This window comes from Nematolebias whitei, chromosome 14 (genome assembly GCF_014905685.2).
Source record: "Nematolebias whitei isolate Nwh7 chromosome 14, NemWhi1, whole genome shotgun sequence".
In the NCBI taxonomy this organism is placed as follows: domain Eukaryota; kingdom Metazoa; phylum Chordata; class Actinopteri; order Cyprinodontiformes; family Rivulidae; genus Nematolebias; species Nematolebias whitei.
In genome coordinates, this window is record NC_056511.1 from 18,431,151 (window position 1) to 18,452,501 (window position 21,351).

The 21,351-nt window shown below is 37.6% G+C and overlaps 1 protein-coding gene across 1 annotated transcript in view; it reads left to right on the top strand.

The window, feature by feature from the left end:
- rxfp2a (relaxin family peptide receptor 2a) overlaps positions 1 to 21,351 on the top strand; it is a 122,267-nt gene that overhangs the window by 52,500 nt on the left and 48,416 nt on the right. The window contains exons 5-8 of the mRNA XM_037687368.1: positions 7,976 to 8,047; positions 16,573 to 16,644; positions 17,624 to 17,695; positions 19,073 to 19,144. Of these exons, the coding sequence (XP_037543296.1) occupies positions 7,976 to 8,047; positions 16,573 to 16,644; positions 17,624 to 17,695; positions 19,073 to 19,144 (288 nt within the window). The remainder of the gene's footprint in view (positions 1 to 7,975; positions 8,048 to 16,572; positions 16,645 to 17,623; positions 17,696 to 19,072; positions 19,145 to 21,351) is intronic.

A 21,351-nucleotide genomic window follows, 5' to 3' on the forward strand; every position in this document is an offset into this window, starting at 1 on the left:
TATATATATATATGAATGTATGTATATGTATGTATGTATGAATGTATGTATGTATATATGTATGTATATATATATATATATATGTATATATATATGTGTGTATTTATATATGTGTATATATGTATATATATGTGTATATATGTATATATGTATATATATGTGTATATATGTATATATATGTGTATATATGTATATAAATGTGTATATATATATGTGTATATATGTATATGTATATGTATATATATATATATATATATATGTATATGTATATATATGTATATGTATGTATATATATGTATATATATATGTGTGTGTGTGTTTGTGTGCGTGCGTGCGTGCGTGCGTGCGTGTGTGTGTGTGTATGTGTATAAAAGCTCACTCTGGTTTGAGATCACCAAAAAGTTGTCATGTCATATGGACTTTTTTTTTTCTTAAAGAAACTGTCCAGATGACATTTAACTTTCTTTTTTTTTGGTGTGATTTATTTACTTGGATGATTGTGCGTACTTACTCTTTTTCTGGTTTCTGGTTTTCGTCAGTGATTTTTTTTTTTCTGAAAATGTGCATTTAATAGAAAATAATGCACTTTTTTGATTGTCATGAAGCAAGAAAGACGGGTCTCCTTTAAATCTACAAATATTCTGAGTGTAAAATGGAATGTTGATTGTTTAAAGAAAGTCAGTTTTATGAAGTTGATGATAAATTTAAAAAACTGAACAATTTAATTTTGAATATTTTTTATTTAAATATGATTTATAGCTTTTATCCTTGTATTTTTATTGACCTCACTCCAGGAGAAGCTTAAAGATCCATTGTTTTGGACTTAGCCCTTGTCATTTGTTTGTACTGCTCCACTCTTGCACAATTTGTTTCTCAGTGGCCAGTGGTCGAGTCATTGGGCCTATAAGTTGAACAACTACGTTCTGAATGTTCAGTCAGTGAAGGGGGTGGCTGCAAGCTTTGCACTCACCTCAGTCACAACTTTTCAGACCCCATTTTCTACAAGCACCAACTCAAAAAGAGCATCTTTTTCTGCTCCTCATATGCCTGTCTTGTAAAGTCCAATCATACCTATTTCACTTTCATCATCAAGATGACTGAAAGTATGTTCTCGTACATCTAGCTGCTCACTTGACATTGTGCCTCCCAAATTGCACAACGATTCTTTTACCATCATTGGATGTTCTCTGCTGGTTGTGATGATGGGTGTGTTATGTCAGTCTATGTTCCTGAATCCACCTCAAAAGTACCCAAACGTAGAATACCAATCAACTCACAACCATCTGTAAAGTATTTTTAATGTGTAAAACTTTTTAATAAAAAAACTAAAAATCTTTAAAACTAATTTAATACATATAAAAAAGAATATCTGAGAAACGACCGTCATTCCACCTGGCACATACACAGAGCTTTGATCACAGTAATGTGTTATTTCCTCCATTCAACATGACTTTTCTGGCTACAGTGAGCACCATTACAGCTTCTTTCCACTTATTTTCTCATTTTCTTCTAGACCATTCAGGAAGCATAAAGTTAGGTTTAGACCAACAATAAAACTATGCTGTCGCAGACCTTTGTACTAGTCTCTTCCATTAATATCATAATTAACACTAAACCATGATATTCTCATAAACTTGTGTTTATGTTTGATTATTTCTTTCATGCAACAATGCTTCTTGGCAATAAATCTTGTATGGTTGGAAAAGCCTATTTATTTTCCTCTAAGTGGTGCCACATTTGTAAGGAAAAGGCATTTGTTGGTTGCGCAGCAGAGTGTAGCATTTGAGTTGTGCACATATTTATTACAAGTTATTCTTGTGGTGCGGTGATGTTTATTGGATTGTATGATTAAAGTCTGAAGAAACCAAGAGACTGTTGAGCATTCGTAGCAAATCAGCCAGTGTGGTTCTGTTTGTCACTCTAACCACATGCTCCAGCTGATTCCACAGGTGTTCAATGGGGTTGAGGTCAAAACTGTAGGCAGCTCAATTTATGATCTTCACTCCAAGATTCTGGAGTTTACCAAGCTCTGTGGATGCACTGTAAGTGCTGTCATCTTGGAGGATAGTGTTTGGTCCCAAACTGAAGATATGAGATTACCACTGTTTACTTGCAGGTGCACCTGGAGTACTAGAAGCTAAAAACTAGAGTCAGTTGGAGAATAAGTGTGTAGCATTGGCAGGGGAGATTTGGCAAGTTTTTCATGAGTGCAACCTACCTGCTCAACTCTGTTCTCAATCCACAAAAGCATTTCTTAACAAATGGGGCAGGAAATTAACAGGCTTTAGATTTATCATTGAGTGGCATGGTCACAAAAAAGCAATAATCGACCGAACACAAACGTACTTACTTTATGTATGTGTATATGTGTTTGTATTTAAAGAAACAAAACAAAACAAAAAACATCAAAGATGATTAATTTAGAGTTCAAATGTTTTGTTTACGTTTTTACCAATTATTGTGTAAAGTGAGGAAATTAATTACACTATACTGACTCATGGAGTACCTCAGGGTTCAAGTCTCAGAGCTTTTTTATTTTTATTTTCGAACTACTTTGTGCGCTCGTTATGGCTCTTAATCTAAAATCCGTTTTGTTTTTAGTTTTCTAAGTTGACAGGTGATACACTGTTCTTCCTAGGCATTAAATCCTACAATTGCTTTTAATATAACTATTTTGCACATTTATCAAATAATAGTAGTTTATTGCATAATGATCTTCAGATAAATTACACTCTCAGATCAGAATTCTACTACATTTCTTGTTTTCCTGCATGTTGTAAAAAAGTTACAAAAGCTTTTATTATTGTCCAAGACACATTCATAACATTTCATAAAACTTATAAGAAATTATAAAAATTATAATATATAATTGTTTGGGTTGAGTTGAGTCGGTCTGAAAGTCGTTCAAACTAGCTTCTTTTTTTTTTTTATTACTCCTGGAGTCACTCAAGTTTGTGAATTATCACTAAAGTTATACAAGAACACGTGTCATGTTTTTGTAATTTACAACAACACTACCAGTATATATTATAAGAAATCCCAAAGTAGTCCGTTTCCTTTACATGTTCTCATTCACCAGGATTAGCCATACTTAAAAAGCTTGGTATGTGATTTAACTCACATTTTTTTCCATTTTAGTTCTTAAGGGGCTTTGCAACATTTCCCCTCTTGTACTAAATGTGGTGTATTTATGACTACTGTCATTTGTGCCTCCATTTCTCTTTTACTATCTTGTTTCACTTCAGTCACTCCGCAGCCTAATATGAATTTATTTTGAAACAAAACCTGGTGTAATTTTCCAGCTGACTCATCTTGTTATTTTATGACCTACTTGTCTCAGCTTTTTAAATTACACCTGCATTGCTAATTCACAATTTCATGCAGGTTACCTTCCTAAAAAGGTCTTTTTACTCACACATGCATGTGCACATGCACCCCCCCCCCCCCCACACACACACAGACTAGAAGAGACAAAAAAAATTGAACATACAAAAGAAAACTAAATGAAAAATGGACTGAAAATTGACTGCTTTCTCTTTATGTTTTACAGAAGTGAGGAATGGTCTTTACACAGTATCACAAGGTCACAATAGGACCTATATAGGCTGTTTGAGTAAATAACTTGAAGGAAACTAGGTGCCTCTCTGTATCTTTAGGTTTTCTAATAAGTCCTATAAAACTTTATGATCAATGAAGCTCTGTTTTCAGTCATGCTGATATAGTCTTTATAGTATTATAATTTTTTATTGCAAATGAACACCTTTTAAACAACATTGTTACTGCTACTACTTATATTTGTTGAACAAATTTATCATATTGAAATAATTTAACACTAACTTTCAGTTTGTTCTGCTTGCTGCTTCAGATGTAAGGATGTATGATTCCTCAGTCTGGAAAAAAAGAACAGTATGCTAACTGCATTCATAGGTTATAAATTATTTGAACTTGTTATTTCCCTTCTTTAAATTTTTTCTCCTCATTCTCAACTTCCCTGTGCTTTCCTAATTTTTTCCTTGTCTTTCTGGCTTTGAATCTCCTAATGTTGTCACATTTTTGCTCCCTTTTCTACCTCAGCCGGTCGTGTTTCATGTTTTGTTTTTCCCTGCCAAGTGTTTTCAGCTCATGTCACTCATTCAGCTCATGTCACTCATTCAGCTCATGTCACTCTGCACCACGCCTCCTCTGCCCTGCCACTGCAATCAGCGGCATCCAGCGCACCTGCTCACCTCCCTTCTTAAGCTCCATGTTCACCCTCATTCAGTGCCAGATTCTCAAACCTCTTCCAGTAGTAGAAAAATACTAAGTATTGAAAGTAAAAGTACTTGCTGAATGTATTACCTAATACAATGGTCTACAATATCTTTAAGTGTACCTACCATATGCATATTTTCTGTAATACATTAATAGTGTTGTTTCATTTTAATGAACAATCCTGCAGATAATACATGTTTTATTGTGTTTACTCTGTGACACAGTTCACACTTGGACTTGTGATTCTGTGTGTCAGAATTTCAGGGATGACATGCAGAGTTAAATGCCATTAAGCAAAATAAGAGAGGAATGGTTATACCTTTGAAAGTTTTAATTTAACACAAAGCAAACAAATGTGTCCTTTTAACTGCAGTAAACACATTTAAGCAAAAGTTGTCTGCCTGAACAAAGGAGCATTAGACACAACTGACAAAGGAACAGGCACTGATCAGTTCAACTCCAGTTTGTCATCAGCTCTAGTTAAAATATTGTCTATTGAACCTTGTAATGGGTCAATAGTGAACAATATTTTAACTTCCTGACACCGTTTTCAAAACTTGGACCTGAGTGTCGAGACATTTGGAGACATCTCTTGTCTCCTAACATCCCATGAACTGACACATTTTAATATTGCAGCAAGAATTTCTTGTTCAAGTTCAGAGAAGTTGGTTTTCAAAGTTTTTTGAGTCCAGTCTGGCTCTTTTAGGACATAAAATCTGTCCTGCTGTGCTGAAGATGTATCTTCTGTCTGACCCGCCACAGTGGAATCCATTTTGGGTGTGTTAGCAGTGCTGTGTGTGAGCCCAGCTCAACGACATATATACTAGAATGTATGTCATTGGCCCAGCTCTTCTTGAAACGTTACCTGCCCACTTTGCAGTGATTCAATGGACCAACTCCCCTCTCGCCATTGGTTACTTTCAAACTAATGAACAAATAAATTAATTAAAAAACGCAACGTGAATGTAACTTGTAACACAACACATTATAGAAATGTACAAACCGGATTCCAAAAAAGTTGGGACACTAAACAAATTGTGAATAAAAACTGAATGCAATGATGTGGAGTTGTCAAATGTCAAAATTTTATTCGTAATATAACATAGATGACAGATCAAAAGTTTAATCTGAGTAAATGTAACATTTTAAAGGAAAAATATGTTGATTCAAAATTTCAGTGTCAACAAATCCCCAAAAAGTTGGGACAAGTAGCAATAAGTGGCTGGAAAAAGGAAATTGAGCATATAACGAACAGCTGGAAGACCAATTAACACTAATTAGGTCAGTTGACAACATGATTGGGTATAAAAAGAGCTTCTCAGAGTGTCAGTGTCTCTCAGAAGCCAAGATGGTAAGAGTATCACCAATTCCACCATTGTTGCACAGAAAGATAGTGCAGCAATACCAGAATGGTGTTACCCAGCGTAAAATAGCAAAGACTTTTAAGTTATCATCAACCGTGCATAACATCATCAAAAGATTCAGAGAATCTGGAACAATCGCTGTGCGTAAGGGTCAAGGCCGTAAAAGTCTACTGGATGCTCGTGATCTCCGGGCCCTTAAACGTCACTGCACCTCAAACAGGAATGCCACTGTCAAGGAAATAACAGAATGAGCTCAGGAATACTTCCAGAAAGCATTGTCAGTGAACACAATCCACCGTGCCATCCGTCGTTGCCTGCTGAAACTTTACAGTGCAAAGAGGAAGCCATTTCTAAGCAAGCTCCAGAAGCTCAGACGTTTGCACTGGGCCAGGGGTTATTTAAAATGGAGTGTGGCAAAATGGAAGACTGTTCTGTGGTCAGATGAGTCACGATTTGAAGTTCTTTATGGAACACTGGGACGCCATGTCATCCGGACCAGAGAGGACAAGGATAGCCCAAGTTGTTATCAACGCTCCGTTCAGAAGCCTGCATCACTGATGGTATGGGGATGCATGAGCGCTTGTGGCATGGGCAGCTTGCATGTCTGGAAAGGCACCATTAATGCAGAGAACTATGTTCAGGTTCTAGAACAACATATGCTCCCATCTAGACGTCATTTCTTTCAGGGAAGACCCTGCATTTTTCAACACGATAATGCCAGACCACATTCTGTAGCAATCACAACATCATGGCTACGTAGGAGAAGGATCCGGGTACTGAAATGGCCAGCCTGCAGTCCAGATCTTTCACCTACAGAGAACATTTGGCACATCATAAAGAGGAAGGTGTGACAAAGAAGGCCCAAGATGATTGAACAGTTAGAGGCCTGTATTAGACATGAATGGGAGAGCATTCCTATTTCTAAACTTGAGAAACTGGTCTCCTCTGTCCCCAGATGTCTGTTGAGTGTTGTAAGAAGAAGGGGGGATGCCACACAGTGGTAAAAATGGACTTGTCCCAACTTTTTTGGGATTTGTTGACGCCATGAAATTTGGAAACAACAGTTTTTTCCCTTAAAATGATACATTCTCTCAGTTTAAACTTTTGACCTGTGATTTGTGTTCTATTCTGAATAAAATATTAGATGTTGGCACCTCCATATCATTGCATTCAGTTTTTATTCACAATTTGTTTAGTGTCCCAACTTTTTTGGAATCCGGTTTGTAGTGTAGTAGAAAATACAGATACTTCATGTAAAATGTAGTGCAGTAAAAGTTGAAAGTACCCATGTTTAACTCTATTAAGTAAAGTATAGATACATGAAAAATGTACTTAAGTACAGTAACAAAGTACTTGTACATTGTTACATCCCACCACTGGAAACCATTGACCCCCACGACCCGAAAAGGAAGAAGTGGGGAAAGATAATCGATGGATGGGGTTTAACTCATTGGTCTAACCCTCTGCAATGATCCAAGTTCCATGTGTGGCCTTTTAGAGAAAAGTGGTCTTGTTTAGGGCAACTAAAAGAAAAGTACAGTAAAAAACATGCACATTAAGAGGAACTGACAAATAAATTGGGTAATGGAGGATAACACTTTGATTACATAAATGGTTATGATATGAAACCCGTATTTTACAGTATGTGAAGTACACATATACAAAAGTATATATGCTAATTCATTTTTTTATTCTGAAACCGCTATAGGTTTTAGAGAGGGTTGACTGATTTTAGCTCTGGGAGAAATAGTTTATCGGTCTATTTGAGCAGGATTTAATACTTCCATCCAGATGGGAGCAGGTCAAACAGCTGCTGGCTGGGTGTGTTTTATTTTCTGTCTTGAATCTTAAGTCCATATTGTGGACTTATTCCCCACTTGTAAGTTGATTATTGTTAGTTTCACACTCGTCCTGAATATTTAATTTAGACTTTGGCCCCTTTTGAAACATATTTTTCATTCCAAGTTTTGTTCTGATTGTGGAAACTGCAGTCTAATACACATAAATCTACGGCAATTAGTCTAATAAGAGATTCTGGTCTGTGTGAGGTCGATACTTAGTTTTGCTTCCTTTTAAGAAGTCCGGGGTCAATCTGTGTGCACACTCAAGTGTGCAGAAGTTTTAGTCATGGCATTATAATAATCCAGTCAAAGTAACTTGATCAGCTTCTGACAGAATGTTCCTCTCCTCATGTGACATGAAGGATTTTTTAAAGCCACTTTCTATAAAATGCTGGTGCTGTTTTTGTGGAATGACTTTCACATTAAGCTTTAGACCTTTTATGTTTTTTTCTCTGTACGTTAGGTGTCTCTTTGTGTTCAGTATTTTCCAACTTTGTCATTTTTCTGGATGTGTTACAGGTCGCTGAAGAGCAACAAGATCCAGGTTTTGCCTGACTTTGTGTTCTCGGAGTATTCTGCGCTAGAGAAACTGTGAGTATTTCGTCTGTCCACCTGTAGCAGTGGCCTGCGACTGAATCTTTTGTTTGGTTTTTATTTGCACGGCCAGAGGGCACAACTGGCTCTGTTGTTTCAGAATCTGAGATTTATTGGAAGTAAAGTTTAGAAAACAGAAAGATAATATTTACAAAGAAAGAAAATGAAAAAGACAAAATCAAGAAAGAGATGTTAGTCAATACGTTAACTCACATATATGCTTATAGTTTTTCCCTGACCCTCAGAACATGCAGGACTTTCCAATTTCCAAATCAGTTCAAAGTTTATTTCAACGTGAAATTCGTTGTCACTCAATGTTATAAAAATGGGTAAAATAATATAAATTCATATACAGTTCACATTTATTTTTTTTATGTCCTGTCTGAAAAGTGAAAGGCAAAAGTTAATATATTTGCATGTGCCTCTCTGTGTGTGTATGTTTGTGTCTGTTAGCAAAATATCTCGCAAATCACAGGACATATTTTAAAGAAACTAGCAAAAGCATATCATTGGGTTTACATCTGTAACTGGTTAATTTTAGGACCTACCCCAAATCAAGACAGATTTCCAACATCTGACCTTAAAATGACATCAAATTAACTGTAATTCAATCAGTTACACAGATATTGTGCTAAAACTTGTTGTGGCAGTAACTGAGTGTCATTCACAACACATGATCCTAGTGTGATGTCTTGTGATATCATATTTGATTGTGCATAATGTTATTTTTGAGATTTGATTAAAAATTGGTTGAAGACCACAAGGAGGGAAACGTATCAGGAGACAGAGAGGGAAGAGGAAAATGAAGAATGTAGGACTGAGGGTGGCAACTCTAAATGAGGGGACAATGACAGGCAAAGGTAGAGAGCTGGCTGACATAATGCAGAGAAGGAAGATAGATGTTTTATGTGTCCAAGTGAAAGGACAGCGAGGCTCGCAGCATTGAAGCAGGTTTTAAACTGTTTAACCATGGTGTGGATAGAAAGAGAAAAGGAGTAGGGGTGGTCCTGAAGGAGGAGTTGACAAAGAATGTAGTAGAGGTGAAAAGAGTGTCAGGTAGAGTGTTGTGTCTGATGGTAGAAGTAGAAGGTCTAATGTTAAATGTTGTCAGTGGTTATGCTCCACAGTTTGGATGTGATGTGAAAGAGAAAGATAAATTTGGAAGGATCTGGAAGAAGTTATATAGAGTATTCCCAAGGAGGAAAGAGTGCTGATTGGAGCAGACCTGAATGGACATGTTGGTGAAGGAAACAGAGGGGATGAAGAAGTGATGGGTAAGTTTGGTGTCAAAGAAAGAAACCAGGAAGGACAGATGGTGGTAGATTTTGCCAAGAGAATGGAAATGACTGTAATCAACACCTATTTCCAAAAGAGAGATGAATATAGAGTGACCTAGAAGAGTGGAGGAAGGAGTACATAGGTCGACTGCATCCTGTGTAGAAGAGGAAACCTGAGGGAGATTGGAGACTGTAAGGATGTGGCAGGGGAGAGCGTGGCCAGACAGTATCAGATGTTTGTTTGTAGAATGACTGTTGAGAAGGAGAGAAAAATAGTGAAATCAGAGAAGAAGACCAAATGATGGAAGCTTAAGAAGGAATAATGTTGTGAGAAATTCAGAGAGGAGCTGTTAAAGGCTCTGGGTTGTAAGAAAGAGCTTCCAAATGACTGGGCTACTACAACAACAGTACTTAGAGCGACAGGTAGGAAGGTACTAGGTGTGTCATCTGGACAGAGAATGGATGATAAGGAAACCTGGTGGTGGAGTGAAGCGCAGGAAGCTGATCAAAGAAAGAGGTTAGCCAAGAAGAAATATGACAGTGAGAGGACTGAAGAGAGGAGACAGGAATATAAGGAGATGCAACATAGAGCAAAGAGAGAGGTACCAAAGGCAAAGCAGATGATAATTTGTATGGAAGTATAGACACTAAAGAGAGTGAGAAGGAGTTGTACTGATTGACAGAGGGATCAGGCTGGAAAGGATGTGTAGCAGGCTAGGCTTGTTAAAGATGGGAAAGATAATGTTCTAACAAGTGAGAAGAGTGTGATGGCAAGATGGAAGGAGTACTTTGAGGAGCTAATGAATGAAGAGAATGAAAGAGAAAGAAGAGTAGATGTCATAGAAACTGTGGATCTGTACATGGGAAAGATTAGTGAGGGTGAAGTCCAGAAAGCTTTGAAAAGAATGAACAAGGGGAAGGCAGTTTGACCTGATGACATACTAGTAAAGGTTTGGAAATTTCTTGGAGAGTTGGCAGTGAGGTTTTTGACTCAAATATTCAATGGCATATTTGAGGGTGAAAAATGTTTGAGGAATGGAGAAGAATTGTGCTGATGTCCATTTTTAAGAAAAAGGGTGATGTACAGAGTTTTTGCAGAGTGAAGATATGGAAGAGTGTTGTGGAAACTAGTCTTAGACTAGAGGTGACTGTGAGCAGCAGTATGGTTTCATGCCAAGAAAGAGCACCATAGATGCCATCTTTTTTTGAGGATGCTGATGGATAAGTACAGAGAGGATCAGAAAGAACTCCATTGTGTCTTTGTGGATTTAGAAAAAGCATATGACGGGGTGCCGAGGGAGGAGATGTGGTATTGCATGAGGAAATCTGGAGTGTCAGAGAAGTATGTTAGACTGCTGCAGGACATGTATGAGGACAGCAAGACAGTGGTAAGATGTGCTGTAGGAGTAACAGATAGCTGCTAGGTGGAGGTGGGATTGCTTCAAGGATTGGCTCTGAGCCCCTTCTTGTTTGCTCTGATGATGAACCAACTAACTGATGAGGTCAGGCAGGAATCCCCGTGGACTATGATATTTGCAGATGACATTGTAATCTATGGTGAGAACAGGGAAAAGGTGGAAGGGAACTTAGAGAGGTGGAGGTATGCACCTGAAAGAAGAGAAATGAAAGTCAGCCGTATTAAGACAGAGTCCATGTGTGTGAATGAGAGGGAGGCCAGTGGAACAGTGAGACTACAAGGAGCAGAGGTCACAAAGGTGCAGGACTTCAAGTACTTGGGGTCAACTGCCAGGAAAATAGGGATTGTGGTAAACAGAGTCCAGGCAGGACAGAAAGGATGGAGAAAAGTTTCAGGAGTGATTTGCAAAAAATGGGTGTCAGCAAAGGTCAAAGGAAAAGTTTAGAAGACAGTGGAGAGACCAGTTATGTTATATGGTCTGGAGACAGTGGTATTGACAAAAAGACAGGAGAAAGAACTGGAAGTAGCATAAATGAAGATGTTGAGGTTCTCCTTAGGAGTGACAAGGATGGATAAGATTAGGAATGAGATCATCACAGGTACAGCACATATTGAACAACTGGGAGATAGAGAGGCCAGACTGAGATGGTTTGGACATGTCCAGAGGAGGGACAGTGGGTATATTGGTAGAAGGATTTAGAAATGCAGCTGCCAGGAAAAAGACAGAGGAGATGTATGGATGCAGTTAGAGAGGACATGGAGGTAGTTGGAGTGAGGACAGAGGATGCAGAGGACAGAGGGATGGAGGAGGATGACTCGCTGTGGCGACCCCTGAAGAGGGAAAAGCCAAAAGGAGAAGAAGATTAAAAAGGCTACAATTCTTTAAATAATTGCTAGACCTATAATTTATTACCTATAAAAGAAAAAAGTTTTTAAATGTTTGGAGATTGGGTCATGTGCACCCATAAAGCTGTTGCATACAGTATTTTGCATCCTATTTTATCCAAGCTCTTTGCATTTCTCCTATTCTCTGTGCTCATATTTATTGTATGAATATGAAAACATTTTCAACAAAGCTACTTTAATTTACAAATATATTCACACACTGTGTTTATTAATTAAGATTTTCTTTAATCGCCATTACTTTAAATTACAGTACAGATGCTGCTGTGCTTTAATAAGATCAACATCCCATTTTAAATGCATAAGTCAACATCAGATTTGCTTTTTAAAGGACTGAAATTCATGCACATGAGCAGGCAGATGGGTAAAGTTGTAGCCAAAAAACAAAATAATGTGATGCAACCACCAGGAGATAGAATAGTAAAAACCCAAAAGACGAGAACCATAAATACGCTTGTCACACAACAATGATGATCTGACTGAACAGAGGGAGTCAGGGACTGCTTTTACCCAGAAAAGAAAATAACTACTAAACAAAGCAGGTGGTATGATAAATTAATTAGAGCCAGATGGAAGAGAAGAGCATGCATCAAGGTAAACAGAAACAAAAACTAAAACACGGATTAAAAAAAGCTGTTTTATCAGACATAAAATACTGGATGGAGTGGCAGTGCAGAGGTTAGAGAAGGTGGGCCTGTGATCAGAAGGTTGTTGGTTCAACTCCTTGTAGCAACAGCATCAAAATGTGGGTGGGAAAGGTGAAACGCCTACCTTCACCCTCATTTGTCCCAGTCTGGGCCTTTGAGCCAGGCCCTTAACCCCCACCATCTGCTCCTCCAAGTGCCCTAGATGACAGCTCTCTGCTCCACACAATGGGCTATGCTATAGTAGCCTGGTGGTCTGTGGTTGTGTCAGGAAGGGTATCCAGCATAAAAACAATTGCCAAGTCTTCATGCAAGTTAGTTCGCTGTGGCGACCCCTGAAGAAGGGAGCAGCCGAAAGACGAAGAAAAAAACAGTCATAAAATGCTGAAAAGAAATAAGGAAAACCACAAACAAAACAACAAAAAAGTTTTATACCAATCCCAACATGTACAATGATCAGTCAGAAACAACTTCATATTTTAATTCATTTGTTTATTTTTTCCAATCTTTGCCTTCTTTGGGCTTTGATTCTGAGACGTGAACCCTCTCTGCTGCTGAACCATTCTCCTGCAGGGATCACAGCTCTGCATAAACTTGGAGTTTTAATAGTTCAAGGCACAAATATTTTGTTTTTAAATGTTACATATAAAGATAAGGGGAAACATGCTCATTTGATAATAATGGGAACACAGATACATGTATGTCAGAGCTATTCAACTGGCGACCCACAGGCCATTTCCGGTCCACAGGTGCAATCCGGCCCACCAATGACTTCATAAAAAATAATAATAATACTTTTTTTGGGGGGGGGGGGGGTCTGGGTTTTGGGTTCTGTTTATTGCATTTATGATTCAGTGAAATAAATTAAACACATTTAAAAGGTAACAGATGCTAAAACTTATTTTATTTACATAATTCCTTTAATCTCTGGATGTCCAGCCCCTGAGCTACTGGCTTTCAGAAACTGTGGCCCCCTGAGCAGTTTTGTTGAATAGCCCTGATGTTTGTCATCCTGGCTCAGCAGAACACTCGATTCTGTCCTTGAGGTAAAATATTGTCTGTTCTTTTCTGTTAGAAGAAGCGCTTTGTGCTGACGGTGTCTCTGTTTACAGTGGCAGTTCACTCTCATAGATTTATTTTTTTAATTATTCACAAGGAGCTCTGTTTATTATGAACATGGTTTTTTTTAGATTAAAAACAACCTAATTTACTTTAAGGTTCACACACACACACACACACACACACACACACACACACACACATACAAAAAAGTCTGAAGTCACATCGAATAATGAATATTGCTTTAAGATTCAAAGACCCCATGAAAGGCGAAACAAACGTTGAGTAGTGAACCAGCAAGCTTCCCTTTTTCCTCACCCTGTTTGATGACTTCAGTGGGTCTTAAACTTCATCTTAAAACCAAACCAAGTCCTAATTTCTGTGTTTTAATGTGTTGCCGCATATTCAGTTTTATGATGGTGATAAATGTGTTGCTGTTCTTCTGCTCCATTGCTCACAGAAGACTTTGCAGCAGAATTTAATTGAAAGTGATAATGTGTGCAAGATCAAAATATTTTTAGCAGTGAGACATTTATGTTTTATATAGATTACTTTATCTCCATTTATTAACTGTCTTGGTTTATTTCATTGCTGTATCTTTTAATTAGGTTTTATTGGTTATATGACGGCAGCGCCAGATTTCCGATTAATAATGTGACAAGGTTAAATGGTGATATCGCAGATTGACAGTTGTTAATTGACTTTTTTGTTACAACTTAAACACACTGATGCCTTCATTATTATGGAAATGTATGTACACATTAATGAGTTTGTATATAAAACCCAAAAGAGTCTCAAAACCATAATTCTGAGAAAGCAAGACCCCATAAAGATCAGCAGCAAAACTCAAGAAATTATGCTTTTTGTAATTAAAATAACATCAAATATTATTGTTTGCACTTATGTTTGGATGACTAATGAAATGAATAAATCTATTAACTATTTTTCCTCTGCTTTATTATTTCATTTAAACAACCTATTTATTTGCCACATAGTAACTCTCTAAACCTTTGTCTTTTTGGCAGGACCATTTAAATAATAAAAAGGAACGTGCAGCAAACATAAACTAACAATTAATAAAGCGCAAAAGTAAATCAAGAATTTATTTATAGACAAAACTGAGGAGATTAATACAGTTTTGTTTAGTGCACAAGTTTTACTGACCCAGCTGAACTTTTCTTGCTGCTTTAAATTGACTCCCGGCAACATTTTATTGTTTTTAACGACACAGACTAGAGTGCATCATCAATTAAGTGATGACGTAAAATAAAATCTTAAAGCATATAAAAATTTATGAAGGCTTGTTGTTGTTCCATCATTTAATGTGCTTCTCTTATAACACCATCATCCTCAATTAAACAGGATTCATATGTTTGCGATGCATTTGATTGAATAACATGCTGTAATGTGTTGTTTATTTCAGTTATCAGGTAAAATGGTGAAGCAAGGTAGAGAGTTGAAGAGCTGCAATAGCTATTTAGCTTTAGGGTTAATGACTCTGGAAGGAAGAAGACACAGTTGTTCACTTCCCAACTTTAATAGTGTGAATGTTGAGCCAACGTTCACCCTATTGTTTTTCTGTTTGACGTTTTTCTGTAGGGTGGCATGGTTGGTAAGCTGGTAGAGCTGTTGTCTCAACGGATCATCAGATCAAATCCTAGCTGGGGGCCTTTCTGGGTGGAGTTTGCATGTTCTCTCCGTGCATGCATGGGTTTTCTCCAGATACTCCGGTTTCCTCCCACAGACCAACAACATGCATGTTAGACTGATTGGTAACTCTAAATTGTCCCTAGATGTGAGTGAGAGAGTGAATGGTTGTTTGTCTCGTTTGTCTCTATGTGGCCCTGTCATGGACTTGCGACACATCCAGGGTGTACCCCGCCTCTTGCACAGAGATAGGTGGATATGGGCACCAGTGACCCCGCAGCCCAAAAAGGAAGAAGTGGGTAAAGTTAATGGATGGATGGATTTAGCTTTTGATTAGTGTTTTGCTACTTTTGGCTATCATTCTTCTCCTACAAGTTTTAGTTAACATTATGTTCCTTTTAGCTTTTAACTATCTTTCTCCCTCTTTAAGCTTATATGGGGAGTGGTGGCGCAGAGGTTAGAGAGGTGGGCTTGTGATCCGAAGATCGCCGGTTCACGCCCCGGCCCCGACAACATCAAAAATTGTGGGTGGGGTAGATGAAACACCCACACTTGCCCCCACCCTCATTCGCCCCACTCTGGGCCCATGAGCAAGGTCCTTAACCCCCACCATGTGCTCCCTAAAAAACAGGTCTCTCTTGAAAATGAGTTCTCGTGGCTCAATGAGACTAACCTGGATAAATAAAGGCTAAATGAAAAAAAAAAAAAAAATATGTATAGTTGTTCTCTTTTCAACTTTTTGCAACCATTCTACATTTTTACCCCTTTTACGTGACTATTGTAACATTACCATTTTTTTAACATTACTAATTTGGCTTTAGCTTCTTTAGCAAACTTAAGCAAGGTCATTTAGCATTTACGTGGCACTTTCACAGATAATGAAATATATCTTCTTGAACAGCAAGGTTCATGCTCAATAATCCAGGTAAAAAATCCAACAAAGTTAAGTCAGGTCCTCTGGATGGTTTCTTTTTTTTTTGTTCTTGTTGAAATGGTTTGTCCTTCATCCAAAGGATGAAGAGTGTGCTGCTTGTGGGACTGAGTTTGTTGTGGCTCCTCGGACTGCTGAAGTTCTTTGGATGAAGGACGAAATGTTTCAACCAAAAAAGAAACCATCCAGAGGACCTGACTGAACATTGTTCATTATCTTCATGAATTTTCTGTTTCTGAAGCCTCACTTGTTCTACCTAACTCCATATACATAAAGGGTTATGGACAAATCAAAAACAAACCTAAAAAACATCCCAATTGCATCACAAAATGTATTGTTAAAAGAATCAGCTGTAATAGGTGTTCTATATGAAACACTGCATATTTTTACACTTTTATCTCAACAACTGAAGCCAGGTACTGTTAAATTACTTCCTGCATAAGTGTTGAATAACAGCAACAACTTCATTTAAAGTGATGGTTGTCATCAATACATAAATAAAAAAAAGATTAAAAAGTCAGTAAAATTGACACTATAATTACTGTTACAACATTGCTTTAGTTTCACATTATACTCCTGTTGTGCTTTTTTTCAGATGTGGGGTCATTACAATTTCAGATAAAACATTTTCTTTTTGTTTTCAGGTTTCTCCAGAACAACAGCCTCCAGTTCATCTCTAAACATGCCTTCAGTGGTCTGTTCAGTTTGAAAAAGTTGTAAGTATTCTGGTCCTGTCATTACACAGCAATAATCTCTAATGAAGACTTAAAAAGGCTGTTCTAAAGCTCCACGTGGGCAAACTTTTAAAATAATTTAGTAGGTTTAAAACACATCAGCTTAAGATGTGATTAGTTTTATCATTTAACTAAGTGGCAATGGGTTGTTTGTTTACAAGGAGAAACTTAATTTTGATCTAATGACATCTTTCTCCAGTTATTATTCTGCTTTGATTTGGCTACACAGTTTTGTGTGCCAATTTGAGATAGTTCCCACAATTAGGAACCAGACTTTAAGAGAGAAGGCAATTACTCCCAACCACCTGCACAATGTCAGCAGAGGCCAGTCAAGAAGAGAGGAACAAACTACACAAAATTACATTCAAAAACCCTAAATTAGTTCAATAAATAAATTAAACTTGTGAGATTTTTGCAGGTTCTTGCTGCACTGAGTAATTTTTACTCTCATGAGCACAAACAATTCTTCAACTCAAATTAATTGTCATTTTATGCAAAAACATAAAAATGAAAATAACCCCAGGACATGTGGCATACATTAAATTCCCCAAAACAACCACAAAAAATCTATGTAGTTCAAATTTGCACATACACATACATTTTATTTTTTAAATTCTAAAATTAAATGACATCAATAGCAGCTAAAGGTGTCAAATTGTTTCTGTTTCTGAGGCTCAAGAAGCTGAGTTGCCCAATCTTACTGCCTCAAGGTAAAACCTGTTTTTAAACGTTGATGTGGCCTTAATGCTCCACAGCCTTCTGCCCAAGTTGAAGGTTTTGAAGCTCATATTCCCTGAAACTGAGGAACTGGAGTTTGTTAGAAGCATTGTGGGCAAATCAACTTTTATAAACATTGCATTTAATCATTTTACAAATTATTTTTGTTTACCACTTTGTTCACTGCACAGGTTGACTAATAGTTTAGTTATATTTGTTTTGTCTGTGGTTTTCTCCTTCTCAGGTTTCTCAGTGAAAATGTAATAGTCTCCCTTAGTTCTGGTGTGTTCCGGGATCTGAAACAGTTAGAGTGGCTGTAAGTAACCCACACATAAACTAATATTTATCTATGTTGATGATGATTTTGATGTTTGCAGATGACTTTGATATCTGTGGTGAGAACTGGGAACAGGTGGAAGAGAACCTAGAGAGGTAGAAATAAGCACTTGAAAGAAGATGAATGAAAAGTCAACCCTAGAAGACAGAGCACATGAGGGTGAATGAGAGGGAGGCCAGTGGAACAGTGAGGCTACAAGGAGCAGAGGTCACAAAGGTGCAGGACTTCAAGTACTTGGAGTCCACTGTCCAGAAAAATGGGGAGTGTGGTAAAGAGGTTAAAAAGAGAGTCCAGGCAGGATGGAGTGGATGGAGAAAAGTTTCAGGAGTGATTTGCAACAAAGGGGTGTCTGCAAAGGTCAAAGGAAAAGTTTACAAGACAGTGGAGAGACCAGCTATGTTGTATGGGCTGGAGAAAGTGGCATTGACAAAAAGACAGGAGAAAGAACTGGAAGTGTCAGAAATGAAGATGTTGAGGTTCTCCTTAGGAGTGACAAAGATGGATAAGATTAGGAATGAGATCATCAGAGGTACAGCACAGGTTGAACAACTGGGAGATAGAGACCAGACTGAGATGGTTTGGACATGTCCAGAGGAGGGACAGTGGATATATTGGTAGAAGGATGTTAGAAATGCAGCTGCAATGGAAAAGACAAAGAGGAGATATATGGATGCAGTTAGAGAGGACATGGAGGTAGTTGTATTGAGGACAGAGGATGCAGAGGACAGAATGAGATGGAGGAGGATGACTCGCTGTGGTGATCCCTGAAGAGGGAAAAGCCAAAAGAAGAAGAAGAAGAAGGAAGAAGTTGTTTTTCTGCTCAAATATTGACACACATGTAAATGGTAAATGTGTGATTGTAGCTGGAGGGACACATTTAAAAGCAAAATAGTTTATTCTGTTTTCTTCACAGTACAGTATGTAATCTGTTTTTAATTCTCTTGAAGTTTGAGAAAATTCTATTTTTAGCATTAACATGGTCATCATGGTCTACAGCTGGGATTTCCTTATATGTTTGTGGTTTAGGTCTCCTCAGGACAACAAATGCCTCCTATAGAGAACTGGATAGGAACTGTTCTTAGCCATAAATTGTGTCCAGCTGCATAAATAAATATTTATTCCTCCCTTGAATCTGCATTTGATCAAAATGTTCCAGCAAAGAACCATGAATCAGGAGCCATCTCATGAAGGGTTGGGTTAACGATGTTAATATTTTTGTTCTGCGTTTAAAAAAAGTTTAATATTCTTTTTAAGCTCAACCTAAATTATGGACTTGATCTTCTCAGTTGTTTTCCCAATAGCTGATTTATACTTGAACAGATGCTGTGTTACTGAAGAGATGATCTTCTCTTCCAGGATGTTGGATCATAATCCACTCAACAGCTTATCCCATGAGACCTTTCTTGGGCTCCATTCCCTCGTGTTTCTGTAAGTTTTCCTTTTTCTTGTCAAATCCAGTTAGTTCCTTAAGTTTTGTGTTGAAAATATGTCGCTAGTAAAGAAAGCAACTTCTTTTCAAGATGTGTCCTTGAAAAAGTCAAGTTCTTACCTCAGAGACACATTTCCAATTGTTCTTGACTTTTGGTCAACACACACAAGTGCTTCAGCTTTTAAAAGCTGCTGCCATGTGAAGCGAATATCATTTTCTTGTTTCAACAGTTTCTGGCTGTGGGTGAAGATGTTATTTAGTGCACTTTCTGTCCTTGAAGTTGGAAGGTTGGAAACAGAATTAAATGGACGAGCAAAAGAATTTGAACGACAAGAGAAAAAAAAATGTGATGGGGCTACTGGAATTCAAATAGCTGAAAACATTAATTCTAGTCCAGATTGAAAGTAGTCACAACACATGGTGACGTACACTGAGTGTTGCAAATCAGCTGCGTATCTGCAAAACAGCTGTTTAACAGAAGAAAAATAGAAGATGCCTGAAAAAGTACACGTTAGAATTAGAAATGTCACTGTTGTGGTTAAAGTCTGTTCCAACTTGTGTGCAGGTCACTGACCAACAAATGTTCTTGGGATGGGCCATGGATTGGTCGTGATTTTGGGTGTCTGTCTTACTTTTTGTGTTTTGAATTTCATTTTTTGTTTTGCATTCTCATGTTTCTTAAGAGAAAGAATTGGAGCTAGCAGAGTTGAAGATGTTGAAGTTCTCCTTAGGAGTGACAAGGATGGATAAGATTAGGAATGAGATCATCAGAGGTACAGCACAGGTTGAACAACTGGGAGATAAAGTTAGAGAGGACAGACTGAGGTGGTTTGGACATGTCCAGAGGAGGGACAGTGGGTATATTGGTAGAAAGATGTTAGAAATGCAGCTGCCAGGGGAAAAAAAGAGGAGTTATATGGATGCAGTTAGAGAGGACATGGAGGTAGTTGGAGTGAGGACAGAGGATGCAGAGGACAGAGTGAGAAGGACAATGACTCGCCTCCAGAGTCAAGAGGGAACAGCTGAAAGAAAAAAAAAATATTATCATTTTTTTCTTTTAAGTAGGTTTTATCACTCAGTTATGTTAGTCATGCCTTTAGATGTCTTTAGTGATTCCTGCCCCCAGCTCATTTGTCTCCAATTAGTAATCAGCACACCTGTTGTCATTTACCTCTCCCTTTACATGTACATTAGTTTCCTTAGATACGTTAGATCCTTCTTTTTACTTCTGCTTATGTAGTGTTATATTACTTGTGTTTTGATCCTGAATCTGCCTCCAGCATCGTCCTTCTACAACCTATGGTTGTCTATGACCGAACTCAGTTGTCTTTTGTAAAGGGTCAGGTGTAAAGAAAATATATACTTAAAATTAGCAATAAATAAAACATACCACTCATTCATTGCAAAGGACAAGAAGTGAGAAAAATGAAAACTTGTTTTCATCACCAGGAGACAAACATTTTGCAGTGTAATAATTGTTACAGACCATAAAATCTTAAAGGGTCGGCCTAATTTCCATTATGAGACCCTGTCTCTGTCTGTTGTTCTCCCCTTGTCTCGTCCTGTAACTTATCAACCCTTACTACTGCACATTGTACAATAGTAAGGCTATGATGTTGTGCTTTGATTCTAGCTGTATCATTTTATATCACTTTCTTATCTGTCCACAAGCTGTCTCTGCTGGACTTATTCTCACCCTTTTTTGTCCCAGTTCTATCCTCAGCAGGAAATCCATCTCATTAAATGTCCTTTTGATGTTGATACTGGAAACTTATAAATGTTTTCTCATTTTGTTTGCCATTTTAGAAAAATGTTTGTACCTTCCAGGAATGACTCATTGACAAGAAGTGACTACGTCTCTCTTTTTATCCCTCTATTGTCTCTCGATTCAGTCTCTTAACTAAAAGCTATAACTCTCTTCCCATCTCGTCTGAAGTGCTACCACCTGAAATACAAAGCTCTTTACATCAGCAGGCCGCTGGAGAGGAGATCTGTTGATAGACTCTTCATACTGACACATCATATCTGCTGAGCTTTATGTTTAAACCTTGTTCACAAAACATATACGTATACTTTGACATTTATTACAGCTCTTTTTCAGCGCAAATACTCAACGTTAAATGCAGAACAATGAAACACAGAAAAGTTAAAAAGGAAAAAGTTGGGATGTTGCATTAAAAAAAAAATAAATAAATAAAATAAATAT